This window comes from Amblyraja radiata, chromosome 10 (genome assembly GCF_010909765.2).
Source record: "Amblyraja radiata isolate CabotCenter1 chromosome 10, sAmbRad1.1.pri, whole genome shotgun sequence".
Lineage (NCBI taxonomy): Eukaryota > Metazoa > Chordata > Chondrichthyes > Rajiformes > Rajidae > Amblyraja > Amblyraja radiata.
Window position 1 is genome coordinate 52,512,329 of NC_045965.1, and position 26,708 is coordinate 52,539,036.

Below are 26,708 nucleotides of genomic sequence, written 5' to 3' on the forward strand. Positions count from 1 at the left end.
CTTCAAGTCGCCTAAAGTGTCGTAAAGTTTTTCTGGTCACCGCTGGATTTTGAAATGTTCAAAACTTTTCGGCGACTGTGGGCTTGACGTAGCTTGTCTTCTCCTGTCATAGGTGCTGTCGTAGATTGTCGCCAGGATGACACAGGTTGTCGCCAGGTGACGTTGTTTGTCACCGGGTGCGGACTTTGGTGAATTCCATTGGCGACCACCTACGTCAACCTACGTCAACCGGCGACAGGTACTGGCAACTGAATTGTTTTCAGTTGTCGTCGACAGGGTCGTAGCTTGTCGCGGGTGGACGTAGGTTGACCGGTTGTCGTAGGTTGTCGCCTGTGTGGTCATAGATTGTCGTAGGTGTCGTCGTAGGTTGTCGTAGGTGTGATCGTAGGTGGACGTCCCAAGTCGCGATGATTGGGTCGCCGGTTGTCGGTAGCTTGCCATAGCTTGTCGTCGACTAGATGGTAGGTTGTCGTAGACATTGTTGTAGGGAGGGTCCAGTCGCCGGTTTTTCGGAGACCTGCTACGACTGTGACAGTCGTCGGACAAATTGCCAGAAGTGGGACAGGCCCATTAGATCCAGCTCTTGGGGCTAACGGAATCAAGGGATATGGGGAAAAAGCAGGAAAGGGGTACTGATTTTGGAAGTTCCGCCATAATCATTTTGAATGGCCAAATGGCCTCATCCTGCACCTATTTTCTATGAAGGCAGATCAATCAGTCAGAAGAAATATATATTTATTTACAGCATTTACATGCAGTCTATGGAAACATGCACAGTTGCAGCAAAGTGCACTTGCTTGGGGCAGTCATGATCATTCTTCCCTCTGCTGCACGACAGGTGCGCTACTATGGTAAAAACAATTACAGCACCTATTAGATTAAGATTTGAGCTTCCTGACAATTGAATATATGCAGATGAATGCCAATAAATGTTACCAATCTCTTATTCCACAAAAATTTAACATCACAAGATGAAGGGGATTTTAAAATAAAAGCACTACATTTAGTATAATTCTGTGCTAAATCCTTCCATTTTTCCTCCTAAGAATAGAAATGCCAATCTCAAACTTGAGAAATTGTGAAAGATTAGCTACGTAAAATATTTCAAGGCTGCTCATGAAGTGTAGAGAGAGCATGTGAATTTCCCTATTTACTTCACTCTTCCAAATCTTAAACCACCAAGCAAGTACACATATGATTATCAATCAATCTGAAGATGGGTCTCCGCCCTAAGCGTCACCCATTCCTTCTCTCCAGAGATGCTGCCTGTCCCCGCTGAGTTACTCCAGCATTTTGTGTCTACCTTTGGTTATCAAACAGGTTGGCCTTGTGTGGTTCTGATGCTTCCAATAGATGAGTCGTGATAATAATTTACAAGTGGACATGTGGGCTGTGAGAATAACGCAATTATCATGCCTGTGAAACAATTTGCAGGATAAATTAAAGCAAAATAGTGAAATAGCTCCTCTCTCAAGAGGTTATTCCTATTTATGTAATATTTCTATTGAAGTTTCAGTTAAATTATGATCAGGGAGCATGAACAATCTGAAATTAGTTGCTCTTTACAACACAACTGATTCCGATAATCTCATTGAGATTATCACAATTGTAACAGTATTGTTTAATTTGTGACCTGCAGTGCTGATAATCTGCACCTTTCCTTTAGACACACAATTTGGAGCTTGACTTAATATCCTTTTCAACATCTTAAAGTCAATTCCCAATTACAGTGCAGGCCAGTGCAAACTTGCCTCTTTTTTGGCTGTGGGAGAACAGTAAAAGAAGTAGTACGGGTTTGAAGGCACGGTCTTGAAATGTTGCCGTCCAATCTCAAGGAATTTGTCCTGTAAACACAAGTTTTAAAATAAGGTATTGATACTTGTTGGACATTTATTTTGCCAGCTGTTAGTTTTAAATCTACATTTTAATAATCAATTTGCATTGTGAAAGACCATCAAATAAGCAAAGGCCCAAACAAATTATGGCAAATGCTAATAAATTTTTATTTTTCTGTCACTGCAGACTGGGATTGATCATTAAATACTACAGATTTACTGAATGAGATCACTTCCTTCAGCAGATGTTAGAATATTTAGTCATTCAAAGGAAAAGCCCCAAAACATGGTATGCAGAGTAAAAGAGCAGTGTATTAAGAAATGTAAAAAGAAAATGGTAAGAGCTGCGACACATATGTAAAAATAAGATCACCTGGTTAATTTGAGTCTCTTATGAGCATTTGAATGAACAACGTGCAGAAAAATGTGAGGTCAACCACTTTCAGTGGAAAAATAGCAAGGTTGAGTTTTTTTTTAATGGTGATAATCTGAAAGGTGTGGGTGCTCTGTGGAATGTGCGTAACCTTGTACACGAGTCACTGAAAATTAATATGCAGGTACAGCAATTAATTACGAAGGCAGGTGTTTATTGCAAAAAAAAGTGAGTAATTACACATAGGGTGGTGAGTGTATGGTACGAGGAGGTAGTTGAGGCAAGGACTATCCCAACCTTTAAGAAACAGTTAGACAGTTACATGGATAGGACAGGTTTTGAAGGCTACGGGCCAAATGCAGGCAGGTTGGACTAATGTAGCTGGGACATGTTGGCTGGTGTGGGAAAGTTGGGCCAAATGGGTATGACTCTCATAATGTCTTGCTGCAATTAAACATGGATCTGGTATGACCACAACTGGAATCCCCGCCCCAAAAAGGGCATATGTGATTGATTCCTAAGATGAGGAGAATGTGGCAAGGTTAAGCATACTATGCCTATATTATCTTGCATTTAATAAAATAAAAGGTGATTTCATTACAATGTACAAAACTCTTATGTTTGATGCAGGAACAATGCTTCCCATAGGCTGAGCATCAGGAACGAGGATCAGAGTCTCAAAAAAAGAGATTAGAAGAAATGTCTTTGCATTGGTCGTGATTCGTTACAATTCGTAAAACAAAAGAGCTGTAAAGGTTCGGTAACACATCAAGTTCAATAAAGAGATTCAGTTATTAGGGCAATCAAACAGGAAAGTGAGACTAATGCTAAAGATCAGACATAATCTTACCAAGTGGAGGATGCGGCATGAGTGGTTGAATAACCTACTTGTGTTTCTATGGATGTTCTGCCTCAAACATGACCTATGTATTTCATTAATCTTTCATACACTCACTCCATTTCTCCTCTGCTGTCAAAATTATTGTGGTTACCCAATCTGTAAGAATAGCTACCCTCATACCAAGCCCTGTCATCATTCCAGGTATTTCTTTATCCCCTTTACATTCATGCCGTCTAAATTTATTGAAGTTGCTGTTAACTCAATGTTTTACCTGAATGATTTTGTGCAAGTTGGGGTAGACTTCACACTGTTGGTTGGATTGAAGAAGAGAGACTGGAAATTCTGGGTAGACCTTCTTTATTTTAGTTTCTTCTTGTGTCACAGGAGATGCAACACTAGATGCAACACTCCTCAAATCCGGTTCATTGAGATCTTCCGTTTCTATGCTGATGTAGCAAAACAGAAAACAAGCAAGTGACCAGAAAAACTGAAACTTAACAATATTATAATCGTTACTGATTTGATGCTCCCCGACAGTGTTTCTTCACATCTCTAGTCAACGTACTGAAGTAATTTCCAGTAATAGTTGTGAAATGATGGTACAAAATTTACCCAATACATGCTGCCTTTAATGGAGTCCCCATTACCTCACATCAATGACAATTACCATGAACCTTGCTTGGAAACTCACAGAATTCTACTTTTTTTACACAACTGTATAAGGACAAACAGATAACTATAATGCTACCTGATCTCTGCAAGAAAATTATTCAATCCCATTTCTACTCTAATTTTTGGTACTCTTAACGTTTCTGTTTAAAATAATTATTCTTTCCTTTGTTAAAAGATTCTGAATTTTCCATCTGCTACTTTTTCCTCGCATGTTACTGTTTTAGGTGATTGTTAAATTTATGATTCTGGATATATAGTGGCTTGCAAAAGTATTCATACCTCTTGAACTTTTCCACATTTTGTCACGTTACAACCACAAACGTAAATGTATTTTATTGGGATTTTATGTGATAGACCAACACAAAGTGGCGCATAATTGTGAAGTGGAAGGAAAATGATACATGGTTTTCAAATTTTTTTACAAATAAAAAACTGAAAAGTGTGTCGTGCAAAAGTATTCAGCCCCCTTTATTTTGATACCCCTAAATAAAATCCAGTGCAACCAATTGCCTTCACAAGTCATCCAATTAGTAAATAGAGTCCACTTGTGTGTAATCTAATCTCAGTATAAATACAGCTGATCTGTGAAGGCCTCAGAGGTTTGTTAGAGAACATTAGTGAACAAACAGCATCATGAAGCCCAAGGAACACACCAGACAGGTCAGGGATAAAGTTGTGGAGAAGTTTAAAGCAGGGTTAGGTTATAAAAAAATATCCCAAGCTTTGAACATCTCACGGAGCACTGTTCAATCCATTATCCGAAAATGGAAAGAGTATGGCACAACCGCAAACCTACCAAGACATGGCTGTCCACCTAAACTGACAGGCCGGGCAAGGAGAGCATTGATCAGAGAAGCAGCCAAGAGGCCCATGGTAACTCTGGAGGAGCTGCAGAGATCCACAGCTCAGGTGGGAGAATCTGTCCACAGGACAACTATTAGTCGTGCACTCCACAAATCGGGCCTTTATGGAAGAGTGGCAAGAAGAAAGCCATTGTTGAAAAAAAGCCATAAGAAGTCCCATTTGCAGTTTGCCACAAGCCATGTGGGGGACACAGCAAACATGTGGAGGAAGGTGCTCTGGTCAGATGAGGCCACAATTGAAGTTTTTGGCCTAAATGCAAAACGCTATGTGTGGCGGAAAACTAACACTGCACATCACCCTGAACACACCATCCCCACTGTGAAACATGGTGGTGGCAGCATCATGCTGTGGGGATGCTTTTCTTCAGCAGGGACAGGGAAGCTGGTCAGAGTTGATGGGAAGATGGATGGAGCCAAATACAGGGCAATCTTGGAAGAAAGCCTGTTAGAGTCTGCAAAAGACTTGAGATTGGGGCGGAGGTTCACCTTCCAGCAGGACAACGACCCTAAACATACAGCCAGAGCTACAATGGAATGGTTAGGATCAAAGCATATTCATATGTTAGAATGGCCCAGTCAAAGTCCAGACCTAAATCCAATTGAGAATCTCTGGCAAGACTTGAAAATTGCTGTTCACAGACGCTCTCCATCCAATCTGACTGAGTTTGAGCTATTTTGCAAAGAAGAATGGGCAAAATGTTCAGTCTCTAGATGTGCAAAGCTGGTAGAGACATACCCCAAAAGACTTGCAGCCGTAATTGCAGCGAAAGGTGGTTCTACAAAGTATTGACTCAGGGGGGCTGAATACTTTTGCACGCCACACTTTTCAGTTTTTTATTTGTAAAAAAATTTGAAAACCATGTATCATTTTCCTTCCACTTCACAATTATGAACCACTTTGTGTTGGTCTATCACATAAAATCCCAATAAAATACATTTACGTTTGTGGTTGTAACGTGACAAAATGTGGAAAAGTTCAAGGGGTATGAATACTTTTGCAAGCCACTGTAGATCAGTGCAGCAGATTTACCAGCATCTGCTGCACAATTTCCTACTAACCTTGTTTGTTTTAATAATATGAGTTCTCATAATTTTTATAAAACTTGATCATAATTAATGCTTTGTGTTGGTGAATGGGAAACCAAGGAAATTCTTCATGGCCCGAATATCTTCTGAACACTAGGTTAAAAATGTCAATTGTTGCCGAATCAATAATTCATTGAAATATTAGCTCTATAAGTTAAAGGGTAGATTGAATGATATGAATGAAGGTAAATAATTTTATAAGCGGTTGTGGTTTTGTAGACATTGCCTGGTCCATCACAGATGCTGACCTCCCCACCAACGGAATCTATAGGAAGTGCTGCATCTAAAAGGCAGCCAGTATCGAAGACCCACATCACCCTGGCCATGCTCTCATTTCCCTACCATCATCAGAAAGGTGGTACAGGAGCCTGAAAACCGTGGCCACCAGGCTCAAGAATAGCTTCTTCCCAGAGTGAACCATCAGGCTTTGCACAACACTAACCCCTACCTCAGCGACTATAATCTTCCATGGGCAGTGTTTTCAATTGCACTAACGACTTTGGTTTTGCACTATTATGGTTAGCTAGTATTACTGTTAATAATTTATTATATTATTGATTATGCTATATTGTGTGTTATGCACTGTTAAGCTACAGCAACTCCATTGCTGATACATATGACAATTAAACATTCTTGACTCTTAAGAATTTTAATGCTTTGATCATAAAGGATCCTAACATTACAAATCGGTCATCATTATTTATGGTATGCAGAGGGCCACTTGATGGTATTACAGACTGAAGTTAAAGGACAGGTAATAAGGTAACACCAAGAAACATTTTACCTTGAGGTAGAAGCAAGAACACCCCTCTGCACTCTTTCATCCTCAATGTTACCTCCTCCAATCATAAACTTTGTGGGATTAGATTCATGATCACTCCACAGCTGCAGGTCATGACTTTCACGGAACGATCTTATGTGTCCACACAGTGTCTGCAGAAAAGCTGTGATATCGATTTCCTGTAACACCTCCTCACAGTAATCTGTAGCTGTTAGTAGATCCTGAGAGCTGATGTAATAGGATTGCTGCAAGCTCCTAAATACACCTTTGAGAGGGTTAAAAAAAAAGGCCTTAATGATGATTTCAAAATATTCACCTGTACTAAAGGTAAATATTACAAATATTGAAGAGAAAAAAAAAAGATTAATTCACAATATCAGGGAATGAATTATTGCGAATTAATCTTTTCTTCTTGAGTTAATCCTGTTACATATCATAGTTTAAATTCCTTTAACTATAAACATTACTCAAAAAATCTAGCTAAATGCAAAACGAGAACCATGCTTTACTAAACAGGGTAGAAATTTAATTCCTAAGATCATCTATGTTTTGCATTGGTTAAATGAATCAGTTAAAAAAAATGGGTCAGCACAAAAAAACAGCATTTACACATCACCTTTGACATACAGAGTGATCGTGCCCCACCTTTTAGAGGATGCCATTCATTACTTTGATGCAGAGCTGAATATGATTTTAGGAATTGGAAAGGACACACAGTTAAAAGGCCTTTACATAACTGAGGACCTTAGAAAAGTAAATACTATTAAGACAGATAAGTGGGTTGTTTTAATGTTATAAAGCAGAGATATGCAAGTTCTAAAGGGCAATGGATGGCAATCTGTAGTCATTTATTAGCAGGAAAATAAGGCTTAAAGGTCACATAGGGAGGGATACATAGAAACATAGAAAATAGGTGCAGCAGTAGGCCATTCGGCCCTTCGAGCCAGCACCGCCATTCGATAAGATCATCGCTGATCATGCAAAATCAATTCCCCATCACTGCTTTCTCCCCATATCCCTTGATTCCGTTAGCCCTAACACTCTCTTGAATACATCAACGATGCAGTGAGAAGGAGATTAATTTTATAGTTGAGATATAGTGATATGATCTGAGGAAATGTGAGTGAGAAACTAAAAGGATAAATGTTCTAAGCTAATGCAAGCTATGAAAATATGACAATTCCAGAAGGCAGACAATGTCACGGAGATATGATCTAAATCTTGGTGACCAGAAAATCCACAAGTTTCTCACATTTGGCAAAAATGGTTTAAACTTATTTCTTTAAAAAAAGGGAGAAAGTTTGTCTGGTGCTTGTATGGCAGTCAGATTAGAAGCTAGAAGATGGCTCCCTCATTCACAGTGTATAGAGTGTTAATGCCTACTACTAACTGGACACTTGAAAGGACATTTCTCTGGAGAGCAACACATTGAGGCTAACTTTTGACAATCTAAAATCAATTACATTTTTAGACGGGGAGAAAATGGACACGGGGATTACGTAATTTTTCAAAGCTAATGATTTTAATGTTTGTCCAATGAAATTATGCCGCATGGATGACTGATGTGCAGTCAGTTCTGGTTTAATTAGCTAAAAGAAATCTCTACATAATGATGAAGTAGCTTGTTGACTAGTATTAAAAATAAGACATTTAGAAGTAAATGCTGGAAATGCCATGAGCAAATTAAGCCTATTTATAATTTCAATGCGAGTAAAACATAAAAGAAAAATCAATTGCTTCATACAATTATTTTCTTTTTGACAAACAGTTACACGAAGCACATTCAATAGTGTTTAAAAAACAGTTGTTAACTAAAATAAGTGAGGATTTTTAAAATCTCTGCTATCGTGGAGCATTTTCACGTTCACAAGTTACAGGGGTTTTCTTTTTCAAAATTGAAATGTACCATGAAGAAATTATTATTTTAGAATTGGGTTGCAGAAAAGGAACACTAACAATGAGGTCAAACTACATATCTGCAATGTCTCAATCAATTAGCAGTTTTCAATATTTCTGAAGCAGCCAATGACAATTTTTATATGCTAATAAGTATAAGTAACAACACTTTTAATTGGGAAGGCGGGTGGGGGGGGGAATATTGCCATTAGATCACAAATCCTAGATAACATGCAAAAATGTGATTGGTTATGTTGATCATAATGCTTCCCAATATATAAGTTTTTAAATAGATGAACACGGATGTGCAAAGTTAAAGATTAGGGCTATCTAGCATTTCAAATGTTGACACAAATTGGGATAAATGCTGGTGAGGTTTGGCATTTTGAGGGAGCAATGTACCCTCAGCAAAACCAGGTGACTGCTTTTACCGTTTACATAACATTGATGATAGTGCTCTTGCAATAAGCAGCAATAGTTGCCAACTTCTTTGTTCCTGTGGAATTGTAATACTGGATCCATCAACGATGAGCTTGCCGATTTTTCCTGTGACATGGACCTTAAATCAATGTTGACACAATTATTAGCAATTGAGAACCATATCCTTGTCCAATACAATATGGATCCTACGATCAAAACAAAACAATTAATCAATTCTAATGAAAAGGTAGACACAATGTGTGGAGTCACGCAGCGGGTCAGGCAGCATCTCTGGAGAAAAAGAGTGGGTGACGTTTCAGACTGACATTCAGACAATGAAAAGGTAATTGGCCTGAAATGATAACCTCATTTCTCTCTCCACAGATGAATCTGACCTGTTTAGTATATACAGTCCCTTCTATTTTAATTATATTTTAAATAAGAACCCCATGAAGTGATCAAATATACCCCTCTGACATATACCACTGATTGACTTATTTTACAAAAAAATGTATTCCAGTCAGACACAAAAAGCTGGAGTAACTCAGCGGGATAGGCAGCATCTCTGGAGAGAAGGAATGGGTGACGTTTTGGGTCGAGACCCTTCTTCAGAAGACTCGACCCAAAACCTCACCCATTCCTTCTCTCCAGAGATGCTGCCTGACCCGCTGAGTTACTCCAGCTTTTTGTGTCTACCTTTGGTTTAAACCACCATCTGCAGTTCCTTCCTATACATTCCAGTCAGACATATTAATTATGATAATAGATTACGTTTATAAAGATATTAAAGGAAACCGCCCATATTTTGCAGTTGAGGCATCAGGCAAGATAAATCACAAAGATGTAACTGTAACTGACAATTGGTAAATATTCACCTCCGCCTTTCAATCCTTCCATACAGAAGGCATGGCGATTTTGCAGGATGCTGCTGGCTCTACTGTTTTCATTATAGAATTAATTAAGATCTGTTAAACACTCGATTTTTCCCAGGAGCCAGCGGTCAAAGAATCTCCTTATAAAACTGCACACAATGGAAATTCAGGCAATTCTTGGGTCATGGCACGGTCATTGGGTCTTTTTGGCACGGACTAGAAGGGTCGAGATGGCCTGTTTCCGTGCTGTAATTGTTATATGGTTATATGTTATATGGTTATATGAAAGGCTTCCATTCCTGTGAGTCCAAACTGTTCACAAGTGAATAAAAACCTTGTGAACAAGGATCACAGGAGCGGTAATGACGGAAGACCAAGCAGGCACTGTAATACCAACCACCTAATTCAGAGGCTGAGCGAGCACGCCTACTCAACCCAGGCGAAGGATCACAACTTGTCTTTACGTACTGGTGACAATAAATTGTATGTTCCTAATCCAAGGAGTGCCTGTAGGAACCACTGACAAAAAAAAGCTGAGATGATTTGCAGTATTCGCAGTCTCTGTGCTCGTTTGAACGGAGTTTGTACGTTCTCCCCGTGACCTGCGTGGTTTTTCTCCGAGATCTTCGGTTTCCTCCCACACTCCAAAGACATACAGGTTTGTAGGTTAATTACCTTGGTATGAATGTAAAGTTATCCATAGTGTGTAGGATAGTGTAAGTGTGTGGGAATCACTGGTCAACGCGGACTCGGGTGGGCCGAAGGGCCTGTTTCCGTGCGATATCTCCAAACTAATCTCAACTAAATCCAAATTCCACATTGGCATGTATTCAAATGGCCTCTTTTTTAAAAAAATAAATCCATACAGAGCACCTTCCAATCTCTTTAAAAGCCTCCAGAGATCTTCCATCTCTCTATGGTGATTGTTTAAGAGAGTGTTTGGATCAAGCTACTGCATCTCCTGAAGATCAGCAATAGATCTTTGTAAAACCAAGCCTTTATTAAGTTTTCTTCAGTTGGTACGTTATCACCCAAAGAAGTGCACTACCGTCTGCCTTCTATTTACCAAGTAGTTTCCTGCACCCCAAGAAACCAATGAGGAGACATTGCTTCGAAAGATAATCATCTCTCCCGAGGCCCCCATTGCATCCAATTATCATCTTAAATGAGATCTTCAAAGCCCGGAGGCTGGCATTGACTCCAGCAAACTGACTGTAGCTAAATGTGCATCAACGAAAAACAAATCTTCCGTTTAATTTTTTTTCATTAAATTTTGCTGTCTGCTACCAAAGCACATCTTTGTGCCTATTATTTTCTCCAGAATATGACCGCATCACTAACTTGGTCATCAATTCCTTTAATCTCAATACCAGAGGCTGTAACAGTTCTATTCAGAATATTAAAAAATATAATTAACCCAGATAAGGATGCAATTGCAATCCAATGTCTGCTCTTATGCATCTGCCTGACCATTACATATGCATTGCATGCATACTGCTTATTTCTTCAAATTACAGCACTAAAATAAGGGCGCGTTATGTAAGCCAGGGGTCGGCAACCCACGGCCCACGGGCCATATCCGGCCCGTAACCTGAAATCAAGCGGCCCGCAGCCGTATTTTTTTTCAATTCGTTTTTGTAACCTGGGAACTGTAGCCAGTCCCAGAGACGCGAGCTGATCTGGGAATTGCAGCTAGTCCTGGGGCACACAGGCGACCTGTGCGCTAGAGTCAGTCCCGGGGACACGAGCTGACCTGGGAACTGCAGCTAGTACCGGGGACTCAAACTGATCTGGGAACTGCAGCTAGTCCCAGGGCACACGAGGGACCTGGGAACTGCAGAAAAGTAATTGAAAAACACATGAAAACAAATGCGAAAAACACCAAGTGTCACACTATGGCGATAGATATGGCCCATCATCCACTCAGACATGGGTCCTGGCCCCTATGCAGAACAAGGTTGCCGACTCCTGATGTCACCATGTCAAAGCCAATCAAGGTTACCAGTTTAAGTCATCCTCAAACTATCATAGAAGCTCCTAGCCAATGTCAACAGTGTATTTTTTTGATAAAACATGTGTTTTCATTTATTTATCATTAAAAATGCAAACTCAAAAGTGACAATTTTAGTCACGGTTTCACTAAAATAATAAAAGATTGTATGAGTAACTGTGCGCAGCTTCAGGATATGAGTGCAAGCATACACAAATACAGAAGACCTAACGTCATAAGTTGTAGGAGCAGAATTAGGCCATTCAGCCCATCAAGGCTACTCCGACATTCAATCAGGCTGATCTGTCTTTCTGTCTCAACCTCATTCTCCTGCCTTCTCCCCATAATCCTTGACACCTTTACTAAACAAGGCTTACAAAACTTTCCCGATAGATTGTCACTATTGTTCCTATTACGATTTGACACTGTGGTGAATGTGGAATTCCAGTTTCCTCTTACTATTGCTGGGGAATCTATTTGGTGAACCTGGCAAAGGCTCAAAAATTCCGTGTACAGGTATTTGAAGAAAGAGCAGCAAGAGAAGTTATATTTTTAATTTAATTGTGTTCACATTTATGCTATTTAAAAGCAACGTTTAATTTATTTGTCATAACATAGGAGGCCATTTGAACAATCAGGCCCATGCCAGCTCCCAGCAGAGCAAACCTATCAGTCCCAATACCTTTCCTCTTATTTCTTTGCAGCCTTGTTACTCATTGCTCACTTCTTTTGCCTCGGAGTATTAATTTGCCTCAGCTAATTAACTGAATTAATAGAAGCCAAGTCCAGAGAGCTGTGAGATTGCAGCACTAAACACAGTACTAGTACGCCATCCACTTTTTAAAGGCTTGACGGATTTAGTTGAGACACATCGCTTAACTGTCAAAGCACCTGTTGGATTTCCAGTGGGAAGCTCATGTAATGCTTCGGATCTTGTTCAGAGTTTACACCAGAAAGCACACTCAAGATCAGTGGCAGGTGATAGGCTTAGCAGTTGCTGCACCCGCTGAGTTTCTCCAGCTTTTTTGTGTACCTTCGATTTTCCAGCATCTGCAGTTCCTTCTTAAACAGATCAATATAACCTGTTCAGTTTAGTTTAGAGATACAGCGCAGAAACAGGCCCTTCGGTCCACCGAGTTCGCGCTGACCAGTGATACCCGTACACTAGCACTACCCTACACACTAGGGACAATTATTTTTTTTTAACCAAGGCCAATTAACCTACAAGCCTCAACGTCTTTGGAGTGTGGGAGGAAACTACAGCACCCAGGGAAAACCCATGTAGTCATGGGGAGAACTTACAAACGCCATGCAGACAGCACCGTAGTCAGGATCACTTAGAAATAATTCATGACTATTATATCCAGCATTGTGTTTAGAAGTAAATCAATCCTATTTTAATAGAAAGAAGGAAGTTGAGGTTCCAACAATGGTGGGCGAGGATGTTCTGACCAGAAAGAAATAAAGAAAGACAAAGCCCATACCTGATATAAATGTCCCGGTTTGACCGCTCTATGCAAGAATTCACAAGTTGCTCTTTCAATGAATCTAGTGAACAGTTGTATACGTAGATGGGACATTGAAGCCGGTTTGGATCATTGGAGTCAATCCGAGATGACTGTCGGCTAAACGAGATGTGAAAGTCTTTCTTCGGGGGTAAACTGAACTCCACTCGTTCCTTATTCATTTCTGAAGATCCAGAGTCGGTATCTGAGGAGGGTGATGCAGGTTGGTAGCAGATTCATTAAGCAACAAAAAAAAGATAATAATAATAAAACAAATACTGACTACCTGGCAGTGTGTATTAGAATAAGTGTCAGTAATGCCAAATGGGCCAGTTATCAGAATGGCTTCGTAACACATTCTAATGAATGCTCAAGCACTGATAAAATCATCCATTGTTGAACTCCTAACCAAAAAGGACGAATGCCAGAATATTTCAATAGAATGCTAAAGAAAGACAAATTTGCATCTATATTACTAAAAGTCTGTTCTTGACCGGTTTTGGCTTTCTGTGCTGCGATTTCTGAGAGTACGCCGCCACCTACGGCTGTCATTTTTGGTAACCTCGCTCAGAGCCCCCCTCCGCCGCATGTGTGCTGAGGATTTTTCCCGTCGATGAAAATTGACAGAGATGTTAATGTTTTTACAAAATTCCCCATTCTCTCTGCTGCCCCTGCTGGAGGGAGGGGGAGGGACTATAAAACCAGGAAATGGTGTGCCTCAATCAGTCTCTGCAAGTGGTGTGCCTCAATCAGTCTCTGCAAGTGGTGTGCCTCAATCAGAGCTCTGAATGACACTGACAAATGTCTACAGCACTGTGAGTACCCTTAATTTGGTTTGAAAATGAAAATATGGTTAGAGGTAAAAAGCACTGCCTGCTAATGGTTGTTTGGGTTTGGGTTGAAGTAAAAAGGCACTCCCCCCCCCACCTCCCCCCCCCCCCCCCCCCCCCCCCCCCCCCCTCCCCCCCCCTCCCCGCCCTCTCCCCCCCCTCTCCTCCTCTCTTCCTCCCCCCCCCCCTCCCCCCCCCCCCCCCCCCCTCTCCCCCCCCCCTCTCCTCCTCTTCCCCCCCTCCTCCTTCCTCTTCCCCCCCCTCTCCTCCTCTTCCCCCACTTTGTGGCGCCTTCACGCCCACGTTGGTTTTGCATACAACCTGTCACCACTGGCGACTCGCCAGCAGCCTCACGAGAAAGTCCAGCCACAAGAGCTCAATAACAACTCCAAGGGCAGACGCACTTATCTGCACATGGGTTATGATTAGTGAGAATGTAGGTAAAAGGGGCTTCTGGAATAAACGTGACACAAGGTGTCTTGCTCAGCTAAGTGTCGTATGTTCTTTGCTTTCTGTCGTGGGATTCAGTAGATCCTACAACTTCCTCACATTTCAAAGTGTTTAAAGGGAGACACTATTGTAATCTAGAACATTTACATGCTGAGGAGTAAATGTTGGCCGGAACAATGGCAACATTTCCTGATTCATTGGGGTCTTTTGCATCCAATTGAGAGGGCATAATCTTACCCAAAAGATGGCATTGTCCATGCCGCACCATTCATACAGTGCTACTTTGGAAAGTGACCCTAGATTTTGAGCTCAAGGGTAAAATAAAACTTGTTAAACTTGAATCTACAGCTTTCAGGCTGAGATAATGTGTGCTACCAACAGAGTTACTGCACTTTATTGCGCGAATGCAGAAGCTATCGTTACACTGAGAACAACCATTACCTGTATCGGGCTGTACATTCTCCTTTTCTAGATCAAATAATGACATTTCATTGCCAATTTTCGAGATTGGAGACGAACATGATGTAGGCTGAGCAGACTGATTTTCTTGCGCTGGAGATATAGAATCTATCTTGGTGCTACTATTCTTTGAGGCACTCATTGTGATTTGGCCAGCTTCACAATCAAGTCCGCCAAAACTACCCACTTCAGATTTCTTTACGGTTGAGGTTGCGCTTAATCCTCCCAAATGCTCACTCAAACTTGACTCGATTTCTACTTGTAACAGCTTTTCGTTTCCTACTCCAGCATTTTTTGTACTCTCGTCGATCTCGGGACCCATTAGACGCTGCATATCTTAATAGAAAAAAGAGCATAGAAAGAAAATTATTTAAAGAAAATATGTAATGTGAATTATTTACTCTCTATTGCATTATCAGTTAGAAATTAAGTTATTTAATGTTTATTAGCATCACGTGAAAAGCTTTGATTTGCATACAATCCAACCAGAACAGAAATACCACATATAAATACCATCATGTCAAACTCTAGTACAATAGCAAATGGGAAGATACAGAGAGCAACATATAGTTCTCAACACTGTAGTACGTTAGTTATATTGACTAAATCCAATGTGCACAATGGGGGAGAGGTGAAAGTTTTTCATATAAATGAAATTCATTTATAATTCATTTATATTTATAAACATAATTCATAAGCATGATAGAGGGGAAGAAGCTGTTCATTTTAATAGGGGTCTTTATGCAAAAAAAACATCTGTTACTGATTGAATTTGAAGTACATTTTTAATGAAAATGAATTTGGATAGTTTAAACTTTACAACTCACATTTTTTGAACAAATTGGACACAAGACATTTTCATTTCTAATCCTTAATTATTGTTTCTATTTATTTTATCACCATAATTTTCAAATAAAGTCCAGCATGAACCAACATGCACACCTGCTTACTAATACTCTAGGAGGAATATTTTAGCACGGTGGTTGTCCATGATGTCCAACATCTGTCCAACCTCTGACAATAGTGCAACAACATGCTAACTAAGAATAATCCCACATCACCCCTGATAGCACACAGTGATTTCAGATAAAGGAAATGCTTGCTGCATAAAGAAAGATTAAGGGACAGAGAGATCTGAACTAAAGATTTAGAGACAGGGTTTTTTGGTTTAAAAAAAAAAAATTATTGTATCCACTCAAACTTGTTTCACAAGTTAGGCACAAAATGCTGGAGTAACTCAGTGGGTCAGGCAGCATCTCTGGAGAAAATGAATGTGACATTTCAGGTTGGGACCCTTCTTCAGACTAATTGTAATAGGGAGAGCAGGAAACAAAATGGAAACAAAAATAAGGACAAATCAGGGCCGGCAACAGATGACCCCAGGCGAGGAAGTTCCCTGATAGGCCAAATGTTGGGCAGAGCCAGGTGTTAGCCCAAGAGGGATGCATAGTTGCGAACTGTGAAGCTGCTTAATGGACATTTAATGGTGGGTGGGGGACTGGTGCAAGGTCAGCCAAGTTTCAGAGGAAGAGATTGGGTGCAAAAAAGTGTGGGGGGAGGGGGAGGGGGAGGGGGATGTGTTGGGGGGGAGAAAGAAAACGGGGAAAGGAAAGAGTTTGTAAAAATTACCTAAAACTGAAGAATTCAATGTTCATACCATTGGGTTGAATGCTACCCAAGCAGAATATGAGGTGCTGTTCCTCGAATTTGAGGGTGGCCTCACTCTGGCAATAGAGGAACCCAGGACAGAAAGATCAGTATGGGAATGAGAATGGGAATGGGAAGGGGAGATAAAGTAGTTAGCAGCTGGGAGAGCCTTAGCGGACCGAGAGTAAGTGTTCGGCAAAACGGTCGCCGAGTCTAAACTTGGTCTCGCTATGTACGGATGGCTACATCGGGAACACCGGATGCAGTAGATGAGGTTACATCAGGTGCATGTGAAATTCTGTCTCATCTGGAGGGACTGCTGGGGACCCTGGATGGAGTCGAGGGAGGAGGTACAAGGACGGGCATTATATCTTGTTGCACAAGTTATTTTGTGCAGCTCCTTAGGTGTCTCTCATTGTCCATCTTACTTCAATAACCATGGAGTGGGAGATTGACCTGTTGCCAGGATTTCGGTGGCATGCGGATTTAATTCATGGAAAATGATATTTCCTTTGAAATACTTTCACCAAGAACGATATTATTTTAGTTAAAACTGACATGGTTTGAAACAATCACTCCCCCCATCTTTCGCAGTGAATCTTCAAACACAACACAGAGAAACTGACAAAAATGGAAGTGACATACAGTCTGAGCATCAAAATCCATCATATACAACCAAGAGACTGGAACATGTGAAATGAATTGTGATAACAGGCGAGTGAAAATTAATTTCCCTCTTAAAACACTTGAGAGCCCAAGAATAAAAATACATTGGTAAAATTTACCTGTAAAGGTGGCTGGTAAAAAGGTGAGTAGGATTTGCTGCGCATTCACAAATTTGGTGTAGCATCTCCATTGAGGAGTACTCTCATTTTCAACTGGAATTACATTATCTTCTGTCATGTCAGTATTTCCAACACTCTAATCAAGAGAAACAAGTTTATTACAAATCATTAAGTAATGCAATTTCAAACAAATAATTCTGAAGCTGCCTCCGACAACAGGAAGTGCCAGCATATTTTAGTCATTTGCGGGAAATATAATCACTGGCAAAACCAGCACGTATTGCCCATTCTTAATCTTCCTTGATTAGATAATCAGCCATGACGTTTCTCCAGCAGCACGGTGGTGCAGCAGAAGAGTTGCTGCCTTACAACACCAGGGTCCCAAGTGTGGGTGCTGTCTGTACGGAGTTTGAACGTTCTCCCCGTGACCGCGTGGGTTTTCGCCGGGTGTTTCTCCCACACACCAAAGACGTCCAGATTTGTAGGTTAATTGGCTTCAGCAAATTGCCCCTAGTGTGTATAGAACTAGTGTACAGGTGATCACTGGTCGGCGCAGGTGGGCCATAGGGTCTACATCCACACTATATCTCTAAACTAAACTTCCTGTATTCCTCATCCTCCCCATGTGAACAAATGATTGATGAATATAAAAACTAACAAAATATTTAAAATATCACAAGCTTTTCCTACCCGCTCACCCTTTAGAGACCACCATAATTATACTTAATACAGTAAAAATGTAATTTGCAAACAAAAACACTTTCTCCATTTAGAAACATTGTTTAGGGAATGCATATTGTGTCAAGTATGGAACACAAGAGGAAAATCTTGAATTGGGAACTATTAAAACAATTGCATGCGACCTGCAGGCATAAATAGGCAATCATAATAAAACAGTACCCAACTTCTTTAAGGCTGTATAAATATTTTATTACCATTGTCAAGAACTTGAAGTTAAAAGCTAAATCCTAGGACATGATCAAAAAGGAGAATCCATTCATCATTTGTTCTAAATGTATCTCAAGTGATTAAGTTCACCGTGACACAATCATTCTTCGTATTAGATAACAGCTGTGGGCAACACATTTATCACTATTTTCTCTTGAAATACAAGAGAATGCAGATACTGGAATCTGGAGCAAAAGACTCTGCTGGAGGAACTCAATGGGTCAAGCATTTGTGGGGGGGGAGGGGGGGGGGAGCCGATCAGTTGATATTTTGAGTTGGGATTGTTGGGTTGACGAATGATCCAAACCCAAAACGACCACTGTCTAAATCCCCCCCAAAGATGCTGTGTGATGTGATGAGTTCCCCCAGCAGATTGTTTGTTGGACAAAAGAAAAAACTGTTCTCAAACTTAACTGATAAAATTTTGCACATGGCATGGGTCATTATCATTTCTGAGCAATGTGGAAGTTTACCAATTGCAGCAGACAACCACTGGAAGCAGTCTTAGATTAAATAATTGGTTAGTAGTTGAAACATTGTCATATTACTCTCCTCTTCACCATATAAACCTGAGAAGATTATCTTGACTTTTCAATCTAAAACACAAAACCAGCATACCAATGACTAATGCAGTGTCAAGAATGTGATATTTCTCCAATTTGTTGCTATATGTAATAGCCCAGCCTCAACCCAAGGGGCATTACCATTCTTCAAATACAATTTTCATTCATCATCATTATCTCAGTTATATAATTAGAAGGAAGCTTGTCAAATTTGAAACATCTTGATTCTTTTCCCTTTGGAATTGGCAGGCACTAAAGCAGAAATTCTAAATTCTTAACACAAACAAAACCTTGAAGGTCTGAAGTTTCAATACAGTTTATATTAGGCAGTATTCGTATCGGGGGGGGGGGTTCTTGCACAATAAGGAAAAGATTTTGGATGCGTTTAACAATCCAGTGTCTGTCACCCCACATTACAACTACATTTTCCCACACTCACCTGCAAGGTACTGGTTGAACCCATGACCTCTTTATTACTCCCCAGGGTATGCAATGACATCACGGTTTCTTGCCTCTCTGGCTTTTTGGACACTTTCAATGGTTCTTCTATGTAAGAAGCAGTAAATAACAATTAATCAATCTGCAGGAGCATTAGTCTGATTGCATTAACTTTATGAATTTATTTTCATGCCCTATAACCACAGAACTCAATTGGCAGACAAGAACAATGGACCCAAAATGCTGGAGTAACTCAGAGGGACAGGCGGCATTTCTGGAGAGAAGGAATGGGTGACGTTTCGGGTCGAGATCCTTCTTCAATTCGCTTGCTTTAGTTGGTATTGATTGAAATTTGAATTGAAGCAGAATCCTGCTCTTGAAACACACAGTTAACAAGTACAACCACTCTTTGACACAGTCAATAGATCGTGAACTAATGCAAAAAAAAGTCAAATCTTGTGGTTTACTGATTGATACAGACTAATGTAGCACTATCCACATAATGTTACCTTTTGCAGCTGGTAAATTGAAAGGAATGGAATGACCATTTCGATCCCGCTGAACAATTTGCTGCATAAAAGTTGCATGATCAGAGTCAGACAATGGCAATTCCCGGTCACTGAGGGTCTCTTGCAAAGAGCCATGGAAAAGATTCAATAGAATCTCATTGGGCAAAGAATTTGTTTCCTTTGAACTTTCATCATCCTCTCCTGAAAGAAAAGAGACAACAGATGATCAGCTTATACACATGAACCCAGCCTTCAAATAGATTTGGGGGAATAGATCACAAGAGCATCAAACAGACAGATGGTGTCACACTTTGAATGGGTCTACCAGAAAGAAACAAAGCCCAGTGAATACAAGTCTCCTAAAACTGATTAGCATGAAGCCGAGTGGCACTAGGACCTTGTGTAATGTTAGTGGTCACGTGGGCTTCTCAGAACAAGCCCTCACACCACAAAACTGAGAATAGTTTCATCCCATGTCAAAACCACTTGCCAACTTAGTCATTATGGGCAGGCCCAGTGACGCAGCTGGTGATGCTGCTGTCTCAAAAGTCACCGCAACCAGAGTCAATCCTACCCTTTGGTGCGAAGATAGACACAAAATGCTGGAGTAACTCAGCAGAACAGGCAGCATTTCTGGAGAGAAGGAATGGGTTTGGGTCGAGACCCTTCTTCAGACTGAGACTGAGTGAGCTCAACAAGTTACATTTCCCCTGTGCTATTCATGGACTTTAAATTAACAGAATCCATAAAAATGAATTTCAATAAAAAGGGATTTTCTACTCATTCTTCAGACACGTCTGGATAGTACTAATTTTATCTCCTGACCCCTGTCCCTATGTTATCTGTAATCTTAGATTAGCAAGCAAGTGATGTAGCAATGGTATAATATCATAATATCATGACCCGTTGTCTTGTCAAAAACATTTCATTGTACCGTTGACCCTGTGTTTTTTATTTATTTTTTTTATTTTTTATTTTATTAGAAGTTAGTACAATACAAAACAATACAGTGGGACCTAATTTTAGGTGTCAACTATGCCATAACGTAATTATACATTCTATGTACAACCTCTAGTTTTATGTCTTTGAAAAGAAAATAAGAAAGACAAGAAGGGAAGAAAAGAAAAATTGGAGAAGAGAAAAAGAGGAAAAATAGATAGTAGAAAATAGAAAAACGTGAAGTGTGTGTATAAGAAAAGAAAAAGTGGAAAGTAGAAATAGGAGCAAAAGACCCTTAAAAGAGAAATTTTCAAATCTTTATTCGGAGATGTAAATCTATCCACGACCTGACCTGAAATCAGTAATCATTACGGTACCGCTGCATCACATGATTCCAAAAAGTCGATAAAAGGGGACCAACTCCTTAAGAATTGGTCATATTTATCTATTAGTCGGAGTCTCATTTCTTCAAGGCGTGCTATGTCCGTCATATTCCTAATCCACATTTTAACAGTTGGAATAGCTGTATTTTTCCAAAATGTAAGTATCAATTTCTTTCATGTTTTATTTGCCTGTGTTAACCTACATATGACAAATAAAACTGAACTGAACAAGTGGAACTGGATAACATAACGGCAATTCAGGTGCATCTTTACTTAAGACTTCCCATGTGGAAGTTTCGCATTTTCAGAAAAACACACTGGTACTTTACCTTTAGTCAAAGTGGGAAAAAGTAACTCAATTTGTTGGCATTTTGGTAACAGCTTCATCAGATCAAACTGAAATGGAATAGTTCGAATGAAATCGTTCTCTCCTTCATTGTCATCTGCTTAAACAAAAAGAAAAAGGTAGTGGTTCTAGGTGGACTGTGGAATGGAGAGAGGGTTCAAATGTAGTTGGTTATTGACTGAAAGACACACCATATGTAGTATTCTCCGACAATTATAGATGTCACTTTTAATTAAAAGCAAGTGTATCAAATAGCTTATAATTAGGTAAATAAAAAATCTATGGAAACTAATGCACCAACCCTCAAGCAGAATAATAGGAATAATTATAAAACATTCCAGTCAAAGGTTTGCAATAAAGCAGACAATAATAATAGCTGCAGGGAGCATAAAGCAATTACACAACAATCAATTTGTTAACTTATTGAAAACTTTAGATTTTGCTGATCTGCAAAAATCAAACAGGCCACGCAGAAACTATAAATGATGGTCCAGTCAAAGGTACTGCGTATTTGTAGCAGCATGCCATATAGGCCATGATTTCCATCTAGGCTTAATTGATCAAGGCTGTACACGAGTTGGGGCATTGCAGAAAACACTAAATCCCGGGATTGATTAAAAAAAAAAGATGACTTTCACTCATAACTATTACTATCCACTGACTCCGGTTTTAACTCAGTATTCAATTAACATTCAGAAAAATAGAACATGTCCAGGGGGAACTATGTACAATGTTTTGTAAAACAACAAAACCTTTCCCAAGAATATGAACATTGGGCACCAAAATGCTGGAGTAACTCAGCGGGACAGACAGCATCGCTGGAGAGAAGGAATGGGTGACATTTAGCGTCGAGACCCTTCTTCAGGCTGATGTCTGAGGAGTGGGCAGGACAGAAATAGAATGCAGTCGGAGACAGCAAGACTGGTGGGAGAATTGGGAAGGGGGAGGGGATGGAAAGAGAGGGAAAGCAAGGGACGTTTGAAGTTAGAGGAGTCAATGTTCATACTGCTGGGGTGTAAGCTACCCAAGCAAAATGTGAGGTGCTGTTCCTCCAATTTGCGCTGGGCCTCACTCTGACAATGGAGGAGGCCCAGGACAGAAAGGTCAGATTGGGAAAGGGAGGGGGGTTTAATGTGCTGAGCAACTGGGAGATCAAGTAGGTAGGTTAAGGCGGACTGAGCGGAGGTGTTCAGCGAAACAATAGCCAGAGATAGAATGTAGATAGAATGACAGAGATAGAATGTAGTCGGAGACAGTAAGACTGGTGGGAGAACTGGGAAGGTGACGGAGAGAGAGGGAACGCAAGGGCTATTAGGAGGCTTCAGTCCCATGTATATTATTCCTGACTATTCCATTGACCAACATTTCTTCCAATCAAACAATTGCTCCTGTCTGCACATATCCCACAGTAGTTTGAAAACAGTGCATCATGTTAATGAAAGCTCTACCTTATCCCTCCGGTGCACATTTATAGGGCATTTAACTGCCAATTAAGGGTGGGTTATATTAAAAAGGAAATTGGAACAGAAAATATTTTAGATGTTGTGAAAGAGTAAGACATTAAATAACTTGCCTGCACAAGCATTGAAGATTTATTATAGCGAATGCTTAAAATGAATAGACACGATTAAAATTAGGAAGTTAGAAGTTACTGAATCTAAAAAAATATCTAGCTGATATTTTAAATTACCAAGTTTTCCCTTCCATTTTGTGTGAAAGGAGAACAAGCGTAGAAAAATTGTACCATGGAAAGCATGCTGACTTGTGACATTACAACTGGTTTTGTAATTCAAATGCTCAAGAATGAAGGAGGCTGCAGAAAGTGGTGCAAATTGTCCAGTCCATCAGATATTGAAGGGATCTACAGGAATTGTTTCCTCAAGAAGCCAGCTAATATCATCAAAGACCAACACCACCCAGGCCATGCTCTCATCTTGCTGCAACTGTTGGGAGGGTGGTTGAAGTGTCTGAGAATTGTTCTGTCTAGGTTCAAGAAAAACTTCCTCCCACCCTAACTCAGCACCGAATATTTTTGACTTTGCACTACTAAAGTTGCACTACCTATTTTGGTTTGCCTAAAATAACTGCTCATTTTTTGCATATTTATTTGTTGTGTTGTTTTTAATGTGCCTGTAAAGCAAGTGAGATTTTCATTCATCTGGTATTGGTGCATATGGCAATTAAAATGTGTGATACCTATTAATTGGACATGATGATAAACACAATTCCGTATTATACTATTATTAAATAGTTAAAACGCAGCACCATGTTTAGAAAGGTTGACCACAACTCTTTAATATCACTGCTTTCCTCATACATTATTTCTTTTTCTCTGTCGACTACTTAAGAAATAGTTCCATAAAGATTCAATGCGGTCAAATGAAAATCCTAAATCTAAGTTTGCCTTTCAGTATATTTTAGCATGTTGGTCAATCCACTAATTCCAAGAAATCTTGATTATAAAGATTGACATCAGGAATCAATGGTAATCTTTAACAAAGACTTGACTTAATACCATCTACAACGGATCAGACTGCAGAGACAACTCAAAATCAATAGCTCAATGGTAATGTAAATTTTGTAAACATCTTCGCCTAATGGATCAAGGACAAAGATTAACATTTCCGTGATATAAATGGAAATCAATAATAGTGTAATGTCTAACGGACTCAAGTTCAGCCTGATTACCTCATTCCTTATAGTACAGTCAACTCTTATTGGGCTGCAGTTGAGATGCACCAATGACCAAGTAGGTATAAATTTACTCTGTCCCATGCTATATACTATAACTGACACTGGAGAACTCAATGATTATAACTAGTGAAGAATTGTTCCATTCGGTAATAGTGGCATTCAGTTCACAAGCCTAAAGAATTTCCCAAAAGGGATGGAAGAGATGGAGTTAATCAAAAGATTCCAATGGCATGGACACAAAGTGCTGGGGTAACTCAGCAGGTCAGGCAGCATCTCTGGAGGAAAAGGGATTTTAAAAGGCATTCTAGTTAGCTATTATTAATAATCTAAACAATGCATTTCATATCAATACAGTAATAAGATTGCACTCATATTATCTTTAATGCAGTAAGAAAGGTCTAAAATGCTTCACGAGAGTAATGGAATAATTATCAATTATTACCAGCAGGAGGTCGGCGTTAAGGAGTATCGAAGGAAGAAACAGAAATAGAGAGGCAGAGAACTTTACGAAGAGAATTCCAAAGCTTAGGGCCTTAGCCAGTCATTGCCAAGAGGGTACAATGAATAAGATGGCAGTCCACATAAATGGAGCATAAAGGTCTTAAAGGGTGGAAGAGGATCTTAGAAAGACCAGGAGACATGTGGCCATGCTGGGGGATGAAAACTAGGATGAAAAGTTTTAAATCAAAGAACATTATAGGATGCAAATAATGACAATATTATACTTAAAATACACATATTTCAATAGTTCCGATTTGCGTAGGGATGAATACATTGATTAAACAGATTCAGGGAGATTTCAGCCAGGAATTACCTCACCGATCTTATTAATTAATACAAAGGTGATGGAGTGGGGCTATGCTCCAGGGTATTAATGCTTCCTGGTGTGAGTGGATAGGGGTTATAAGTCACAGAACAATCTGTCATTATTTGGGAAAGCTAATTCTTCAATAATTTGCTACACTCACAGGATCTGAGGTTTACTAGGTTCCTGGTTTCCGTGACCTTTGATCCCTACCTTCAGCGCTCCTTGACCCCCACATTGGCAGGATGGATTCTTTATTCTGACAAAGTTGACTTAGATGTTCAAAAGTCAACAAGGAAGATACACATGCGTGGTCTTGTGGGTAAATCTACAAAGCAAAGTCACATTTATTAAAATATCATAAAATAGTATCAACTATTCATCCCAGGCAAAATATAAAATACAAAATACAAAACTTGTAAAACTTTGGTTCGACCCATGTTTGTGCATTTCTTGTTGCTGCATTCCAGGAAGGATGGGGAGGCTTCAGAGAAGATGCAGAAGAGGTTCACCAGGATATGGTCTGGATTCATGAATATTAGCTATAGGGAGAGGTTGGACAAACTTGGAATTGTTTTCTCTAGAATGTCAAAAGCTAAGGAGACGCCAGATAGAAGTTTATAAAATCATAAGAGGCACAGATAGAGTAGAGACATTTTACCTAGGGTGCAAATGTCAAATACTGGAGGGCATTGAGGGAGATGGGAAGGTTTAAAAGTGCTGCGCTAGGAATATTTATTTTAAGGGATAGTGATAAGTGCCTGGAACACACTGCCACTGGGATTGAGGAAGTAGATACGATCATGACATTTAAGTGGCATTTAAACAAGCACATAAACATGTTCAGTAAAAGGAGGACATAGTTGTGGGTCCGACACCAGCATATAAAACACGCATGGCATAGTACCAGGTATGCACAATAAACATGTGTAACTTTTTCTACACTCATAATACGTTATTATCATTTTCATATGATAACTCTGCTTCTCCCCTTTTACCCTTTCCCCAGTTTAACTTTTTATTTCTCTGTTAAATAACATAGCTAGATGATTAGGGAATATAATGATTGGGCAGGAAAGTGGTCTCTTCCTGCATCATTTTCGTATGTTCTTATCACAGTCTATGATCAATAGCATTTGGTTCGTATATATTCTCCCTCTGGGCAGATTTCTACTCACTAATTCCAAAAATCTTTTTCTTTATTCATATACCAGACACGGATGTCACTGGCAATGGCCAATGCTTCCAACATTTATTGCCCATTCCTGAATATCTTTCAAATGTTGGTGGTAAGATGCCTTATTCAACTACTGGAGCCTTTTTGGTGAAGGTGCTCCCAAGTGGGTAGTTTTAGGCTTTTAATAAGGAACTACAATATATTTCCATGTCAGGATAGTGCACAACCTGAAGGGAAATATGCAATGGTGGTTCTCTCTTGCATAAGCTGCCTTTGTTCCTCCTGTTGGTAGAGGTCACAGGTTTGGGGTAACTACAGGCATTTTGTAAATGGTTAAAATCAGTCAAAGAAGAAGATGGATGATGTGTGTAGGAAGGAACTGCAGATTCACAAGTTCATAAGCGATGGGAGCAGAATTAGGCCATTTCACCCTTCAAGTCTACGCCATTCAATCATGGCTGATCTATCTTTCCCTCTCAACCTCATTCTCCTGCCTTGTCCCTATAACCCCTGACACCCTTACTAATCAAGAATCTATCTATCTCTGCCTTAAATGCTGGTTAACACCAAAGATAGACACAAGATGCTGGAGTAACTCAGC

General features: G+C 39.9%; 1 protein-coding gene across 5 annotated transcripts in view; it reads right to left on the reverse strand.

Moving 5' to 3' along the window:
* szt2 (SZT2 subunit of KICSTOR complex) overlaps positions 1-26,708 on the reverse strand; it is a 198,604-nt gene that overhangs the window by 119,605 nt on the left and 52,291 nt on the right. For 3 of the 5 annotated variants that reach the window (XM_033028844.1, XM_033028845.1, XM_033028841.1), the window contains exons 20-30: positions 25,144-25,258; positions 21,415-21,531; positions 19,764-19,964; positions 19,256-19,362; positions 17,306-17,441; positions 14,856-15,209; positions 13,114-13,339; positions 8,779-8,906; positions 6,455-6,716; positions 3,321-3,495; positions 1,752-1,844 (exon numbers count right to left, since the gene is read on the reverse strand). In XM_033028844.1, the coding sequence (XP_032884735.1) occupies positions 1,752-1,844; positions 3,321-3,495; positions 6,455-6,716; positions 8,779-8,906; positions 13,114-13,339; positions 14,856-15,209; positions 17,306-17,441; positions 19,256-19,362; positions 19,764-19,964; positions 21,415-21,531; positions 25,144-25,258 (1,914 nt within the window). The remainder of the gene's footprint in view (positions 1-1,751; positions 1,845-3,320; positions 3,496-6,454; positions 6,717-8,778; positions 8,907-13,113; positions 13,340-14,855; positions 15,210-17,305; positions 17,442-19,255; positions 19,363-19,763; positions 19,965-21,414; positions 21,532-25,143; positions 25,259-26,708) is intronic. The other 2 variants (XM_033028842.1, XM_033028843.1) reach the window with 2 other exon arrangements.